Below are 16,432 nucleotides of genomic sequence, written 5' to 3' on the forward strand. Positions count from 1 at the left end.
GTTCAAATGACTGGACGACTGTTTTGAATAACGGCTGCAACACATTTTACCGCATGATGCACGTTCCCCGTTTTATCCAATGGGAGGCAGACGTGCTCAAAACCAGTTCAACCAGTTCCCCCCCCCGTCCTTCACCACGGGGACCAGCTTGTCGTACGTTCAGGAGCAGCGCGGCGATGGCGACTGGGGGGGCACTGGGGAGGACATTGGGGGGACATTGGGGAGGACACTGGGAGGACACTGGGAGGACATTGGGGGGACACTGTGGAGGACACTGGGAGGACACTGGGGAGGACACTGGGAGGACACTGGGGAGGACACTGGGGAGGACACTGGGGGGACACTGGGAGTACACTGGGTGGACACTGGGGAGGACACTGGGAGGACACTTGGGAGGACACTGGGAGTACACTGGGGACACTTGGGAGGACTCTGGGGAGGACACTGGGGAGGACACTGGGGAGGACACTGGGCACGAGAATTCCTCTTTGAGGTCGACGTGCACGTTGTTATTTAATAAAAACACAAACGACCCCAAAAAGAAAACAGACTGGAAGTCAAAAGTTAGAGCGGCTTTATTTGATGTTATTTTTTGAGTGTTTTTACGTAGCATAAACAAACGAGGGGGGGGCGGAGCTTCAAGTTTCAACGGCCGGTACCGGTTCAGATCTTGTTGAAGGCGTCCACGTCCACGTGCTCCTCGAAGGCGTCGAGGACGAAGCGACCCTTCGCCGCCGGGAGGCCGCCCCTCTCCCTCCGGAAGGACTCGATGTGGTTGTACCAGCGCGCGAGGTGGCGGAGGGCGGGGCCCGGAGCGGCGGGCAGGGCGTCGAACACCGCCGCGTCCGCCTGGGTCGCCTCGAAGCCCTCCACGTAGCTTTTGTCCGCCAGGAAGTCGTCGAGCGCCCTCAGGCCGGCCGGCGCGCTCACGTCCCCGAAAACGGTCCGCGTGGAAGCCGGGCGGGCGGGCGGCGGCCTGTGCACGGCGGCGGCGGCGGCGACTTCGTGCGCGAGGGCGGTTTCTGCAGTGCGGCCACTGGAAGAACCGAGGCAACAAGGTCGATGAGTCACGGAGCGGCGTTAAAACCAACTCCCACCGCCACATGCACCACGGACACGCCCACACGGGAGATGACATCACAAACACAATCGCTCTGGTTATTTATTTATTTTTTTTAATTCTCCTTTCTCGCCTCGTCATGAAAACACAATGATGGAAACCGTCTTTTCATGCACGCTTTCTGCTGAGCAGATGTTTAGGTTTAATTAAGAAGGCGCAAATCACAGGAAGGGCTCGACGTCCATCTCCAGGGCCGAGCAGGGCATGGCGAGCTCGAAGCGGCCGAGGACGTCCGGGTGGAGGACCCCGAGGCGCCCGACGCTCTTCCCGCGGAAGAAGATCTCGGCGCAGCGACCGGGAAAAAAGGTGGAATCTGAGAAGGGATGAAGAAAGAATAAAAGAATAACTTAAAAGATAATTTAGACTGCTAGAGGGGAGCTGCAGAGGAACATGGCCACACACACACACACATACAGATTTGGCACCTGGACTGCTTCTTATTTTACTCAAACAGACCGCCGCCCCCTTTTTAAAACACAATCATCACCTTTGACCGGCGTGTTACTCTCCGGGTGCTTCTTGGATCACTTTTTTGAGATCAGGAGTCGATTGTTAAACCTTGTGGGCGGCTCCTTTATCTTTTTTTGCTTGATGTGTTCATCCACTAATTAAATCCGGAGGTCCGGTATGTGTGTGTGTGTGTGTGTGTGTAGGTTGTCGAGAGTGAAGGTCACTCCGGTCCAGATGGAATACTTTCTTCTTTTTTTTGTTCAAACCCAAAACAGCGCTCGTTGAATGCAAGACGATCCTTTTGTTTAAAAAAAAGAAACCCAATGACAAATCAAAACAAAAAAACAAATTTCACAAGATAAGGAGGTGGTTGCCAAGACAACCCCCCCCCCCCCCCCCACCGCACACACACACACACACACACAGACGTGGAATTCTCCCATGATGCACTGCTCCTTCCCACGCTGCCTCGCTAATGGGTTCCACAGCCCACTGCACTTCACAATGGATGGAGGCTTACAAATCACATGGGTGTTGTGTGTGTGTGTGTGTGTGTGTGTGTGTGTGTGTGTGTGTGTGTGTGTGTGTGTGTGTGTGTGTTAAATCAAATGGGCTGAATGTGCCCGCGTCGGTTCTCACGTCGGCCATCGGTGCCGTGAGCCGGGTGCCATGGCAACGACGTGTATAAATAGCTCCGGTACGTCTTAAATAACCAGTCAGTCAATAGAGGTCCTTTAACTCAACGTTCAGCGGACGTCAGGAGGCCGACGATCGGATCGGATCACCGATAGAAACCGAATCGGAGTCAACAACCGGACCGAAGATTTCACGAGAATTTTTAGGACCTCGTTTGCAGTTTTGAGGCATTTTTTTATTATCTTTCATGTCTTTTAAAAAAAAAAAAAAACTGGGAGAGAATTTCCAACCATCAGTTATGAAAAAAAGATGATTGCCGCTCTTGTTTTCATATTTTTTTTTTTTTTTTGGGCCGTCGTTACTCAAAACTAGACTTTTTCTAGAGGGCCTATTTTCAGCTGCGGATTGATACGCATTTGTGGCTCTGGCGGCACTACGCCGTATGCGTGACGATTAATAGTGTGGAGAGAGAACCGACTACCGCATGTGTAAATACGCCAGAACCACACATCAACTTTTTGCCAACGCTGCGTTTCGACCTTCAAAAAAAAAGAAAAAAGAAAAGACTTTGGGGGTCAATTAGTGAAGAAGAAAGAATAAAAATCACGTGACCATGACGACCTCGTTCCTGACGGAGAGCGAGAGAGCGGGCCGAGACTTTTGCATTGGACACAGTTGTTAAGTGAAACAAGGGCGTCTGCCTCTTAAGTGGCTTCTTGCTCCACTTCGGATCCCCCTGACTCGCCCCCCCCCCCACCTCCCCTCCCCTCCCCCTCCTCCCCCCCCCCCCCCCCCCTCCTTCTCGCTGAGTGGAGGTAACTCAGCTGACATGTACTCCCTCAGCGCCTCACTCTCCCCGTGCCGGCCGTGGTGCACCCTGAGGGTGTGCGAGTCTGCGTCAGGTGAGCTCTTAGACCGGGAGGTCACGACCTTGTAATGGGGTTAAGGACACGCCGACAGCTAATGGGGGCATACGGCGTGGAAAGAGTGGAGTGATATATAAAGTGTGTGACCGCACTGCATTAGCGCACTCCCGTCAGACGGACGCTCCCACACTGCAGACTTTACACGCTCTCATACCCCGTTGCTCTACTGCCCCCCCCCCCCTTCTCCGGTCTCATCTCACTCCTTATCCCCCCCCCCTCCCACCCACCGCTCTGATACTTGAGCCCATTGATTTGCAGTCTGAACGGGACAACACAGTAGACGTCCTGTGACCTTGGAGTGTCCTCAAGGGGAGAGAGGATGGAGAGAGAGGAAGTAAGGGGAGAGGAAGTAAGGGGAGAGGAAGTAAGGAGAGAGGGAGGACTGACTCACGAAAGTCTCTCTGGGAGCCAAAGAAGCTCATTTTAGACGGCATGAACCAGGCTGTGACAACTTTTCACTGTACGTCATCGAGTTTTCCTGATTTGTTGGGTTGGAGGTGGAAGACGAGACGCGTGTGATGGAAAATAGAGAGAACTGCAGTTCGGAGGTGAAGAAGAGACGGTTTGAACATTTAAAGTGACGGTCGGTCCACAAGCGTCGCGGCCAGTTTGGAAACCAAGACGTCCAGTTTAAATGTGTAAAAATATAACTGAAAAGTGTGTTTTTTTTTAATGCAAATAACCACTATAGACAACTTAAAGTAAATAGTTGATGATACTATTTTAATTCAATAGCTAAAATCATCTTTATTCTGACTAATAATTGTATTAAAAAAAAAAAAAAAAAGAAGACGAAAACTTGAAATGTCCCCCGACGACGATTGCTATATTAAAATGTTACACACACACACACACACACACACACACGCACACACGCTTCTCACCGTCCGAGGCCTGGATGTGGTACCCGTCCCCGCGGGCCGCCTTCACGGCCAGCAGCTGCATGGTGCGGTCCAGCAGGCCGTGGATCACCTCGAAGCCGGGGCTCTTGTTGTAGTAGGCGGCGCAGAAACGCCGGCTGTTCCTCGCCCCGACGTCTGGACGAGGAGACGGCAAGGTTTTTATTTAAATACATCTGCTTGTGAGTGTCAATCACGCCCAAGATTTGGCATCTGTGATGATCTCTTAAACTATAAATGGTTATAATTAGACTTGTTTGGATTTCTCACAAGCGTAGAATGTTATGTACTTAGTTATTTAACTTTAAAGGGTGTGCGATACAAGACTAAAAGGAGCCGCCCACCTTTGGTCTCGTCCTTCAGGACCACGTCGGATATCTCAAACAGCTTGAGGGGGAGGGGCATCTTCCGGTTGGCCGCGATGGTCTTCAGCAGGCCGGGCAGCAAGGTGGTGCGCGCCACCTGGTGGCGACACGCGGGGGGGGGGGGGGGGGGTGAAGCCGGAGACTGACAGTATTTTCAGAGAGGGCAAGAGCGCCCCCTTCTGGAGAAATAAAACAACAACAAACACCAGACGGTTCGTTTTCCTGCATGATCGTCTCTCTTTTTTTTTTTAATTAATGCTTTTCCTCATTTATAAAAACACCCTGCAGTGTTTTGATGACTTTTTTATATAATAAACATTTGATAGAACGTTACCAAAGTATTGGTAACACGAACACCAAACAAACAAAAGCAAACCTGTCGGCAACGGCAGCAAAGAATCCGTTGTTTATTTTGTTTTCTTTAAATCAATTAGTGGATAAAGTGAGCTTGGAGATGGCTCTAAAAATGTATAAATGCATCTATTTTCCTACTGGTCAGCAGTAGTAGCAAACTAGCTTCACATGCAACACATTAAGGGCATTGCAGAGTATTATTGATATATATATTTATATATTCTTCTTTACCTGGAACTCCGCTGTCTTGGGGTTTGCGATATGAACCGCTCTGGTCTCTGAAATCTTCTTTCCAAGCTTGTCGGAGATATCTTCTTTAGAACACTACAGGAGGAGAGAGGGCGGGGGGGGGGGGGTCCAGACTGAATATGGGATGCCAAATGTTTAGCATTTAACTTACAGGACTGTAACAGTCACACACTCAAAGTTATGGAGCTCAGCGATGCCCATTATGCAGCAGAAACGACTGCTAACAGACACAATAAGTCTGCAGCAGCAAAAAAAAAACAAAAAAAAACAGGAGGGTGAGTTCTTCTGCTTATGAATTCAGCTTTTTTTCATTTATATAAAAAAATTAAAAAAAGAAGGATAAAGACTTGTTATTCCTTCCCCCTCAAAAACATGTGTGTCCTTGTGTCTCCTTACTAGGGCGAAGGTGAGGGCCTCCGTGAAGCCGGCAGCTGCCAGGTCTTGTCTCAGCAGCTCTGTCAGTTTATTCAGTGGGAACTGCGGAAAAAAAGCAGAGAAAATATATATAAGAACACACACACACACCTACACACCTACACACACACACACACACACACACACACACACACCTGGTTGGCGACGGTGTAGGTGCCCGGCGTGGTGTACGGGATGTTGTTGAACCCGTAGGCCATGGCGGCGTCCTCCATGATGTCGCAGGCGTGGATGACGTCGGAGCGCGTGGGCGGGATCTCCACTTGGATCTCGTCGCCGACCCCCGTGACCTCGGAGCGGAGGCACATCTTGGTGAGCAGCTGGGCGATCTTCTCCGTCGGCTCGCTGGTCGGGAGAAAAATAAATAAGCGAATGACACGCAGGTCGTTAAAAAAAAATTAAAAAAAATTCTGCCTTTAGATGGAAACGTTGACTTTGTTAAAACGATGGAATTAAATATAGTTAAATGATTTCTCGACTAATATTTTATGGAGTTATTCTATTAATTCCTCTTATTATTCTAAAGAAAAAAGGTAAACAAACTTTCTCCGGATGTAAATTGTTGTCTGCACAGAAGGTTTAAGTTGATGTGCAATAATTGCTCCAACCTCTTTTATAAAAACGTAAGTATTATTATTATTATTAAGTATTAAACTTCAAACCTTACTTGTATTCTCTGCTGGCGAATCTGCCTAATTTTACCGCGATGATCATATAATAATTATACATTTATTTTGTGTAGTGCTTTAAAAGTAGTTGAAGGCACTTTACATGGTGAAACACGAAACAGTAAAATCATTAACATTAAAAATAAAAGCAAATAAAAAAAGACATCGCAGCTTTAAAAGCAGGTGAACAATGGGCCTCAGACCTCAGGTCTGTTCTTAAGTGACTTAACTGTAAAGCTCTCTCACTCTTTATGCATATTTCATTTATATTGTCGTATTGCCACTTTATGGAGAGTTAGGCTAAAGTTCAGTAATGGTGGGCCAGCTGCCTCGGAGTCCTTCTCCAGGTCAGCGTCACATCCTCCCTCAACCACATCCCATCGAGGTCGTGAACCGCGTCCGTGTTTTTCCATCCCATAATGCGGCCGCTAAAAGCTTTTTAAGTGTGTTTCTTATGGTCCGTTCTGAACATTATAAGCTTCGTCACAGCTGACGGAGTTAAGTCTTCCTTAACGTTTACCCACATTACATTACATGTCATTTAGCTGACGCTTTTATCCAAACACAGCTACAGGGAGCACTGCAGGGTTAAGTGTCTTGCTCAAGGACACATCGACTAGGGCGGGCATTGAACCAGCAACCCCCCTGATTGAAAGACGGACCTGCTGACCACTGACCCACAGTCACTTTGCGTGTATCTTTTACTTGTGTATCACACGGAGGAGTGTCCACAACGACTCACTTGATGCCAACTTTCCGGTTGATGAACCCGCTGGACAACTTCTCCTTCCTGTAAGCCAGCTCCTAAAAGTACGAACCCAGAGAATTAGGAGACGGCGGAAGGCGAAACACACTTTTTATAATAATTCAGAATAATCACAGCCTTACGTCTCTCTATCTCTCTCTCTCTCTCTCTCTCTCTTTTTTTCGGAGCTGCCGCGAGCTACTCTAAAAGCCTCACTGCACTTTGTTTTCCAACGTTGGTCCGATTGTGTTAAATTAAAAGCTACAACAAGAAAAGACACAGAACAAGAGGATGGTAGTAAATACGTTACTGGGTATTTGCAGGTCTTGCCGTCTGGGTACACCACCTCCGCCTCCTCAACCCTGAAAGAGCACGAAACGGAAAGAAAAGATCAGCCTCACTGTAACACTCCTATACTCCCGTCTTTTATGGTATATTTGGGTACATTTCCATCCCTCAATATGAAGAGAATAAACTCGTATCTTGTACATAGGACACAAAACCTGAAGGATGAATCGTTTCGTAATTTTTTGGAGGACGAAAAAGCAAAAATAAATATTGCACAAACAAATGCCGTGGAGCCCGACGCGTGGCTTACGTGAACGGCTGCGAGCAATACTCGCTGAACATGGTCACCATCATGTCCAGCACGATCTTCGCCTGGAGGGAACGAGAGAAGAAGAAGTTAAAGTCAGAGGTCACGACCGAACGGGCGCACCATCGGGACTTCTACCGGGGTACCTTGGTCAGGTCGGTGGCCGTGCACTCGACAAAGACGTTCTTCGTATTTAACGAGATCTTTGAGTGGTCGCCTGGGAAAACAAGAAAGAAATTATATTTTATAACGTTGAATCGTACATCACGAGGCATTTTATCATCTTGGAATTCTACTTTTATTATCTTAACGCTAGCTTGTGCTTTTAAATTGATACTTCCTTTGATTTATTTATCCTTTGGGTTTAAAAAAAAAGGTCTAAAACTCTGTAGTTGTGCCAGCTGGTAAATCAGAGCTCCGGTAACTGTCCGTCTGGTGTCTCCAAGCTCGCAATCGACTGGTAAAACCAGACATGGAGCCCGACACACGCAGACCAGAGGCAGTCCTCACCGTTGATGATGGGAGGCATGGACAGCACAACGCCGTTGCTGTCGTAGATGACGGGGTACGCGGGCTTGTCCTCAATGATGTGAAGGAAATGCTTCAGGTGGCTGTCCGTCTGCGAGGGTCACAAAGAAAGAGACGGCGGGTTAGCGGCGGCGCATCCCGACAGACAAAAAAACTAAAACGTCTCTTCTCACCGGCGGCCTTCACCTTGTAGAGGCTCATGAGCTGGGCGGCGGTGTACTCCTTGGTCTGGTTGAGGGGTTTGAAGCGGATGTCTCCCGGGGGTTTGGCCGTGTACGTGAAAGGACCGGAGACGGTGTCCAGGTCGTGAGTCCCGATGGCCACCAGGCTCCTCTTCCTGCGTGGTAAACAACGATTAAAAATGACCAAAAACCCCCAAAAACCATGCTGCTGTACTAATCTGACCTGCAGACGTTCTGGTGGAGTTTATCCTGCAGCTCGATGAAGCTGTCGTAGCGCTCCTGTGTGAAGGTGATGTTCCTCAACACCGCCGCCACGGCGTGGGGTCGCACCGCCGCCGTCTGCACATACAAATTCAGAATTAACTTCGTTATTGCCGTGGAGAGACGCGCATTCATACGATTCACACAACTACTGAGCGCCTCATGCCACAAGCCGCTCGCTCGCCGTTCATTATTGAGAATGCCTCCACCCACCTCTTTGGTAATAATCAGCTTCTGAGGCTCCCCGCTGACCGGGGCGACGCGTCTGTAGCGAGGTGCCTCCAACCTGCAACGCAAACACCATCTCTAAGTATGCATGCAGTTCACCCATAATGCAGCAGCAGCCTGGGATCACAGTTACTGGAAGGGACTTTCATTTTTGTGTCGTTTCTGGCGCCCCCTGTGGATTTAAGCGGTAGTGTTTCTGAGCACCAGAGTCCAGCAGGGTCTGACAGTCTGCTACGTACAGTCCTGGTTCTGGTTCTCCCGTTGTCTCCCTTCCCAAAAGCCACTAATAGGCATCGGTATTAAATCGAGACTGCTTCACAACCAGTTAAAAGTTCCTCACGGTAACTTTAAGCACGTTTCACACAAACTCAAAACACACAGTCAACCACAAGGATGTTTTAAAACCCATCGGTCGTGAACTTATCCCATCCTTTTTTTAAATTTAGGAAAGTCTTGAATTGAATCTGGTCAACCGGTGTACGCACTTAGCGATCATCCTTCGCTTTAGGTTTTCAGGCCACCACATTCAAGCACATTCGAGGTGGGGTTGGGGGGGGGTGGGGGGGTGACACACTCACTTGTTCTTGAAGACCTGCAGTCCACGGACCAGCCCCTCCAGACACAGCAGGTCGTAGCGGTTCGCCGGGACGTCGATCTTGTACAGGATGACGTCAGACGCCCCCGACGCCTTGGAGCCCCCCTGCTCTCGGCTGATTATCTCCTTCTCCGAGGTCTGGAATCAGAGTTCACTGGTTACTTGTTATGGATCAAGCAGACCGTTCCTCACACAGGTGTGTGTGTGTGTGTGTGTGTGTGTGTGTGTGTGTGTGTGTGTGTGTGTAGTTGAATTCAATTTTAATTATCTATTTATGTGGTGCTTTTGCTCATATGACACGCTGTGGTTTGGTTCAAGGTTTTTATTTGCCATTAGTTTTTTTGCCACAGTTAATAATAAAAACACACTATAATAATAATAATAATAATAATAATAATAATAAAAGAAAGATATAATATATATATATATATATGCTTTTTTACGTAGTTTACTCACAATTTCATCCAGCTCGAGCCCAAATTCAAAGCACAGCTCGTCAAACTCCTCGTCGGCTAAAAGAAGAAACAAACACGTAGTACAACAACAACAACAACAACAACAAACTGCTTTCTACATTAAATGACAGGGAGAATGATGCAATCACGTTGACGTCAGACGGCTAACGAAGACCACGTTCTCAATTCCACAATTAATAAGCAAGGATGTGTTATAAATGAGTCGCATTCGGTTATAATGCTCTTACAGAAACAAAGCCGGTCTCATTCATGGTTTAATTAAAGCCAGGTAACTTTTAACTCGGTTAAAACCCAGCCGCTCGCGCAAGCTTTGCTAACCGGCTCGTGACTTCCGGGCATTATTCTGACCATTTCCGGCTCTTTTAGAGACGCGTTGACGTCTTTAAAACTCGGGCAGACGCGTCGTTCACTACTTTAACGTGTTGTAAACACGACTCACTGTATGTTCTGCCCAAAGCTTTGAAGAGAAGATCCCTTTTCACTCCGACGGTCGGCATGTTGGCTGCTAATCCTCCTCGGCGCAGCGCGTGAAGGACCCCCAACCAGCCGGCTGAAGCTGTCCGGGGCGGTGCCTGAGCGAAAATGCAGTTAAACTAGAAATAAAATAATTTGTGGATGTACAACTTTTACATTTGTGACTATTGTAATTAATTACATCCAAAATGAGGTCCCTTTGTCTTCCCTGACTTATTTCCCCTGATTTATTGAGAGAAGTAGGCTACACAGCTGTATAAAGGAGTTCTGAAGGCAGAAATGTTATTGAATTTAACTAATTTAACCTTTATTTATTTGTTGTGGCATTGTTATCTAAATATATATGTTTTCATAATTAATATTGATCACTTTAATGTGAACTAAAATAGGATAAATAATATATTTTTCTTTAAAAATAATAATAAATAATAATAATACATAATAAATAAATAATAAAGACCAAATTATGCATTTCCGTTAAATTGTTCCCCGAAACTGTCCCGAACTGTAAGGAATGTTTTATGGTGAACAGTGTAATTGTTTGTTTGAGAAAAGTTGTAAATAGAGGGAGATATTATACATTTTACCTGGTTTGTGATGAACGGAAGGATGAAAATGTTCCTTATGGGTTCAGAAAATGTTCCTACTTCTTTAAACTTTGTAAAAAAAACTTTTTTTAAACTTTAAGCCCTCTTGGATCAGCATCATCACAAGGCAGAAAAATGGTATACAAAAACATTATGATCTTTATGACGCATTGCTGTAAATTAAACTGTCCAACGAGTTAAAAAAAACATAAACAGCAGTAAAATGCCAAATAGACTTTAATGCAGGTTGAATATTAATGCAGAAACATCATGTAAGAGACATTTTACTGCACAATGGATACTTTTACTGGCAATGACCTGAATACTCGTGAGGCGGAGGAGAGAAAATGTCATGGTTAATAAGGCCAGGATGGAAATCAAAAACATATTGATCTTATCCAGCACGTCTTAAAGCTGCCTGGAGACCAGGTGTTCAAGGATTTTAGGAGAGGAAGCCAGCAAAGAACCAGTGGATCAGATGATGGAGTGGTGCATGAAGGATCGTCACGACAACGCTGACGACAACGTGCAGACAGCGGTCTCAAAAGCCTCATTTCAGCGCTTTTCATTCCATCACACACTGCCATCCGCATGACCCTGCACAAGTGAGTCACGGCTCCATATATTTACTTAGATTTATAATATAATAGAGCAGTCCGCATGAAAAAAAAAAGTATACCAAAATACAAAAAATATATTTTCCATAATGCGTGACAATAAAGATAAGAAAAACTGCATCAGGTCACCGTTATCATCAGCATTGTATGCCGAGGGCTCCACCCGCGGCCCTAAATAAACATACATGTGGAGGAGGCCTGCATGTGTGTGTGCATGTGTGTGTGCATGTGTGTGTGTGCTTTGGGCTGGGTGGTGGCTTTTTATGGATTATTACACCATCTGGGTCAAAGGAGATTCTCAGTGGGGACATTGTGTGTATAGTTCTGGGGCAGTTCCACCGGGGCAGTGGTGGCGGTGTATTTTGAAAAGGGTCACGATGAACCGGCAGCCCCTCCCTCTTTATACCGGTTTAAATGTAGACCATGTGTCACACCGCTGTGTAACCATGACTCAAGAAAAAGAAGAAGAAGAAAAAAATAAGGAAGTTAATATGGAGCCAGTCCAGGATGGGAGCCATTTAAAAAATATATATATATATTATAATAATAATAATATTTCTATTGACTTTCACATTAGCTGTAAATGCTGAAGAGGAGCATAATCACACGTGCAGCTTCAACATCAATTATTAGGTGTGTAGTCTGTGTGCGCGTGCGACTGCCCCCCCCCCCCCCCCCCCCCCCCCCCCCCCCATGTATGCATCACCCCGAGCCCTCCCTATCCAAATCTTGGCTCGGCCCCTAGCACGCGCCACCTCGACTCGTCCAATCACCGCTCCCCTCCCTCCCAACCCGACGGCCGTGCAGCACGACGCGCGTGTCACTTCCGGGCTGGTTTGGATGAGAGCCGGTGGATGTTGGGAGTCGTCTCTCTCTCTCTCTCTCTCTCTCTCTCTCTCTCTCTCTCTCTCTCCGCTGACGCCGCCCGGATGAACTGACCGACGGCCGCGGTGAGTTTCTTTATAGGAGCCGTTTATGTGAAGTTCTTTTAATTTCCAGATGTGCGGGATGCTGCTGCAGCATCTTGAAATAAAGACCTTTATTATAAAAATTAATTTAAAATTAATATAGAACATTACACTTCCTGTCTGCTACTAATTTGTCATTTAAAAAGGCATTTATTTTGCTGTTGTACTTAATTAAATCGCCTTCTTTAGACATGATATGCAGCGTATGTTTTTGTTTATTATTTAATTCTACTAAAACCTCGTATACAGCCAACGCCTACACATCGTTTTTGCCACATAAAGGAAGATGAAATTAATCATTAACAGCACTGTTTAAAAAAAAAAAAAGAAGAAGAAACTTTTGTTTTGAAATTCTAAACCGGAAGTGTATTTGGATGCTGCAGCCTGAAGAACATCTGCGGCTCATTGTTGACCATTATAACGACATCTAAATCCACCATATGTTTCTATTGTTATCACTTTATTTAGGAGTGATTCATAATTTGTGTTGAGTATTTCAGTTCCTTATTATACTTGTTATATAATTATATATTTGCATCTTTTGGTAGACATATTTATGCAATTATAATTATGAAATGCAGACAAAATAGGACATTTTATTTATTTTTTTTAATCAAAAAAGGCCAGAACTTAAAAATGTGTCAGGACTTCGTGCACTCACGTTAACGACCTCGACCTGCATGCGCTTTCCCTCCTCCGATCACACGTCTGTGCGCGCATGCGCATGCGGAGAGTGAGCCGACCAGCGGCCCGCATGCGCACGGTTATACCGAAAAGATGCGGGTCCGGTCGAGAACGCACGGTGAACGACACGGACAGAGGCGCTATTGTCTTGCACGGAATGGTCCGATGCGATTAGAAAACACACACACACACACACACACACACACACACACACACACACACACGTACACAAACACAGACACACACACACACACACGTACACAAACACAGACACACCCCTCAGACGTGCAGCATTATGAATGTTCTAACACTCGAAAAGAGAAACTTTTTAATACTTTATTAATGTATTTTTTAAATGTAGCTGTTGTATAACAGTGTAGAAAGGAATGTGTTGTCATGTCTGCCACATAGTTTATGTTTACTCATAGAAAAGCTGCAGTCTGAGCCACATAATCCAAACACTCTCACTCCAGAACTAGTTGCCCTTTGGTGACCTCTCGATTAGCCTGCATTATGTGTGCAAAGCTGTACCGCACCTCCACACGCCCACGCACAAACACCTCTTTCTCACACACACGCACGCACACACACACACACGCGCACACTCGAGTCGTGCGTCGCCACACTCGTTGCACCACAATGGCCATGTTGAACTTGTCTTGCGACGCTGCAAGTGCAGCCGAAAGATACGATGACGTCGGCGCACAAAAGAGCCCATTCACACGAGACACACACACACACACACACACACACACACATGCCAGCTCACCCCACCACCAACACACACAATGTCACACTATTACCCAATTAATCCATCCTGCAAAGCGCCTGCTTATTATTGCGCAAAGCCATAATAAAAGGTAAAAGAGATTAGAGTCGAGCTGTATGTGGCGCAACGTTTTTTAATCCTGCGGCCGCAAAGTCGAGACATCACGCAGGTGTTTGTGGTTGTCGCTCTGCCCATGCGCGTGGGATATGCAGGTGCATCTCTTAATCTTCATTCAGACTCGCACGTGATTGTATCTGTCTGCGTAATCCGCCGCGTGGCGCCTGGTACCCCTCACACGCGGCGCTGAACAACGATTAGCGGATCGATTAGCAGAGGATTAACCAACGTTCACTGGCAGCTTCTCAGGGTGTGAGTGTTCTCGAAGGTTAAAACCGCGTTCATAATCTTCCGGCTTGACATCGCACGTTGCAAATGTCTGACACGTTATTGTTGGGGATCAACGTTATTACGATGGCAAGGTTTTAATTCAAGCTTTATCGTCGTTGTACTTGCAATCAACCAAAATGCAATCGTGACTTTCAACGCTGGCCAAGAAAAATAACCCTAATCTGTTGAAATATTAACACCCCGACAGCATCTTTCTGGAGTTTGACTCGTATTAAAACAATATTTCAAACCTACAAAGCTTTTGATTTTGACCAGCAAAGCACTCCAGATTCAGTCTGCACCACTAACACGAGAAACCGAGTCATTGAGCCGTTGGTTTGGATAGTGGGAATACAACTAGCATCATCTAAAATACAGTGGAGCGACGTCTCCCTCCGAGTGTGTTGGTATCAGAGCTTCTCCTCCCTTTGTTGACACAGCCGGGCCGGCCGAGCACACTTAGTGCAATGGACCCCCGCTCTGCAGCATGCAGGCGTCAACCTCCGCTTGTGTTGAGTGAAGCCAACGCGGAAGTGTCTTAAAACCTGCATTCTCTCTCCTGACCACCAGGGGGTGACTCCTATGGTTGTATAGAAGTCTATGCTTCATGTGTTAAAGCTGCATTCTCTCTCCTGACCACCAGGGGGCGACTCCTCTGGTTGTATAGAAGTCTATGCTTCATGTGTTAAAGCTGCATTCTCTCTGCTGACCACCAGGGGGCGACTCCTCTGGTTGTATAGAAGTCCATGCTTCATGTGTTAAAGCTGCATTCTCTCCTGACCACCAGGGGGCGACTCCTATGGTTGTATAGAAGTCTATGCTTCATGTGTTAAAGCTGCATTCTCACTCCTGACCACCAGGGGGCGACTCCTCTGGTTGTATAGAAGTCTATGCTTCATGTGTTAAAGCTGCATTCTCTCTGCTGACCACCAGGGGGCGACTCCTCTGGTTGTATAGAAGTCTATGCTTCATGTGTTAAAGCTGCATTCTCTCTGCTGACCACCAGGGGGCGACTCCTCTGGTTGTATAGAAGTCCATGCTTTAGACCTCACACTCAGAAGAAGCAGAAGAAGAAGTCCTGTTGATGCTATTGGTTCGTCCCGGTTGCTCAGACCGGTTCTCTCGGGCCTCTCTTTCCGTCTCATTGACTTTCTGCAAAAACAAAACCAGATATTCTAAAGACGGCGACGCATCTCGGTGCCCTTCGGTGTGTGTGTGTGTGTGTGTGTGTGTGTGTGTGTGTGTGTGGGGGGGGAAACGAGACACCGAGCAGAACAACAGCGCCGCAGAGTCCACGTCCCACAGGGAACAGATGGTCGTCTAGGAGAGCCCCCGCTGGGAGGAAAAGAAATACCAGAATAACCCTTTGATTTATTTATGAGTCTCAAAGGGACACTTGAGAGGAGGTGCACCTTTAGTGAGGGGAAGGAAGCGGTGCTTCAGGGGAGCACGATGAGCCGCATATGAATAATGTATTATTATTACTGCTGCTATATAGACCTGCCTTCAGTGTGTGTGAGTGTGAGTGTGTGTGTGTGTGTGTGTGTGTGTGTGTGTGTGTGTGTGTGTGTTCTCACACCATTTTGACAGGAGGCCGCGCTTTTGGGGAGAAAATGTCACTCAGCGTTACGGTTATTTCTTACACCGGTTCTCACTCACTCAAAACAGCTCTCCACATCCTGCTTATTTAAATTTTAAATGTTACCGTTTTTTTAACACAATACAAATAAAATGCATTAATATTATAATTATTGTTTTTGTTTTTATAATAAAAATTATTATAATAATAACGTATTATTATTAATATACTAATAATAGTAGTCGCATTACTATTATTAGTATTTATTATTTAAAAAATTATAGTGGTTGTTATTCGCATTATATCATTATTATTTTTATTGTTATTATTAGCATTAATATCATTATTCATTATTATTTTTATTATTATTAGCATTAATATCATTATTCATTATTATTTGCATTAATATCATTATTATTTCTATTGAAATTATTATTAGCTTTAATATCATTATTCATTATTATTTTTATTGTAATATTATTAGCATTAATATCATTATTCATTATTATTTTAATTATTATTTGCATTAATATCATTATTATTTCTATTGAAATTATTATTAGCTTTAATATCATTATTCATGATTATGTTTATTGTAATATTATTAGCATTAATATCATTATTCATCATGATTTTTATTGTAATTAGTATTAAGATT

At 45.7% G+C, this 16,432-nt stretch overlaps 2 protein-coding genes across 6 annotated transcripts in view; one reads left to right on the plus strand and one right to left on the minus strand.

The window, feature by feature from the left end:
- Window positions 1-557: 557 nt before the first annotated feature.
- farsb (phenylalanyl-tRNA synthetase subunit beta) lies at window positions 558-10,281 on the minus strand. Of its 3 annotated transcripts, XM_034547888.1 has the most exons (18): window positions 10,149-10,281; window positions 9,690-9,745; window positions 9,217-9,371; window positions 8,624-8,696; window positions 8,373-8,488; window positions 8,154-8,304; window positions 7,950-8,058; window positions 7,586-7,656; window positions 7,443-7,504; window positions 7,155-7,206; window positions 6,842-6,903; window positions 5,569-5,776; window positions 5,396-5,476; window positions 4,982-5,074; window positions 4,376-4,493; window positions 4,017-4,169; window positions 1,286-1,433; window positions 558-1,036 (listed from the first exon to the last, which is right to left on the minus strand). In XM_034547888.1, the coding sequence occupies exons 1-18, from the start codon at window positions 10,204-10,206 to the stop codon at window positions 664-666; spliced, it is 2,139 nt and encodes a 712-aa protein (XP_034403779.1). In that variant the 5' UTR covers window positions 10,207-10,281; the 3' UTR covers window positions 558-663. The 3 variants fall into 3 exon arrangements, with proteins under 3 accessions (XP_034403779.1, XP_034403781.1, XP_034403780.1); XM_034547889.1 differs by lacking the exon at window positions 558-1,036 and having other exon boundaries at window positions 1,179-1,433; XM_034547890.1 differs by lacking the exons at window positions 8,373-8,488; window positions 8,624-8,696; window positions 9,217-9,371; window positions 9,690-9,745; window positions 10,149-10,281 and having other exon boundaries at window positions 8,141-8,256.
- The window catches only part of acsl3a (acyl-CoA synthetase long chain family member 3a), a 25,189-nt gene continuing 18,121 nt past the window's right edge, over window positions 9,365-16,432 (plus strand). The window contains exons 1-2 of one of the 3 annotated variants that reach the window (XM_034547887.1): window positions 9,365-9,429; window positions 11,173-11,375. The gene's annotated coding sequence lies outside the window, so the exon portion shown is untranslated. Of the gene's footprint in view, window positions 9,430-11,172; window positions 11,376-12,209; window positions 12,338-16,432 lie in introns of those variants that run through there. The other 2 variants (XM_034547885.1, XM_034547886.1) reach the window with 2 other exon arrangements.

This window comes from Cyclopterus lumpus, chromosome 13, assembly GCF_009769545.1.
Source record: "Cyclopterus lumpus isolate fCycLum1 chromosome 13, fCycLum1.pri, whole genome shotgun sequence".
In the NCBI taxonomy this organism is placed as follows: Eukaryota; Metazoa; Chordata; class Actinopteri; order Perciformes; family Cyclopteridae; genus Cyclopterus; species Cyclopterus lumpus.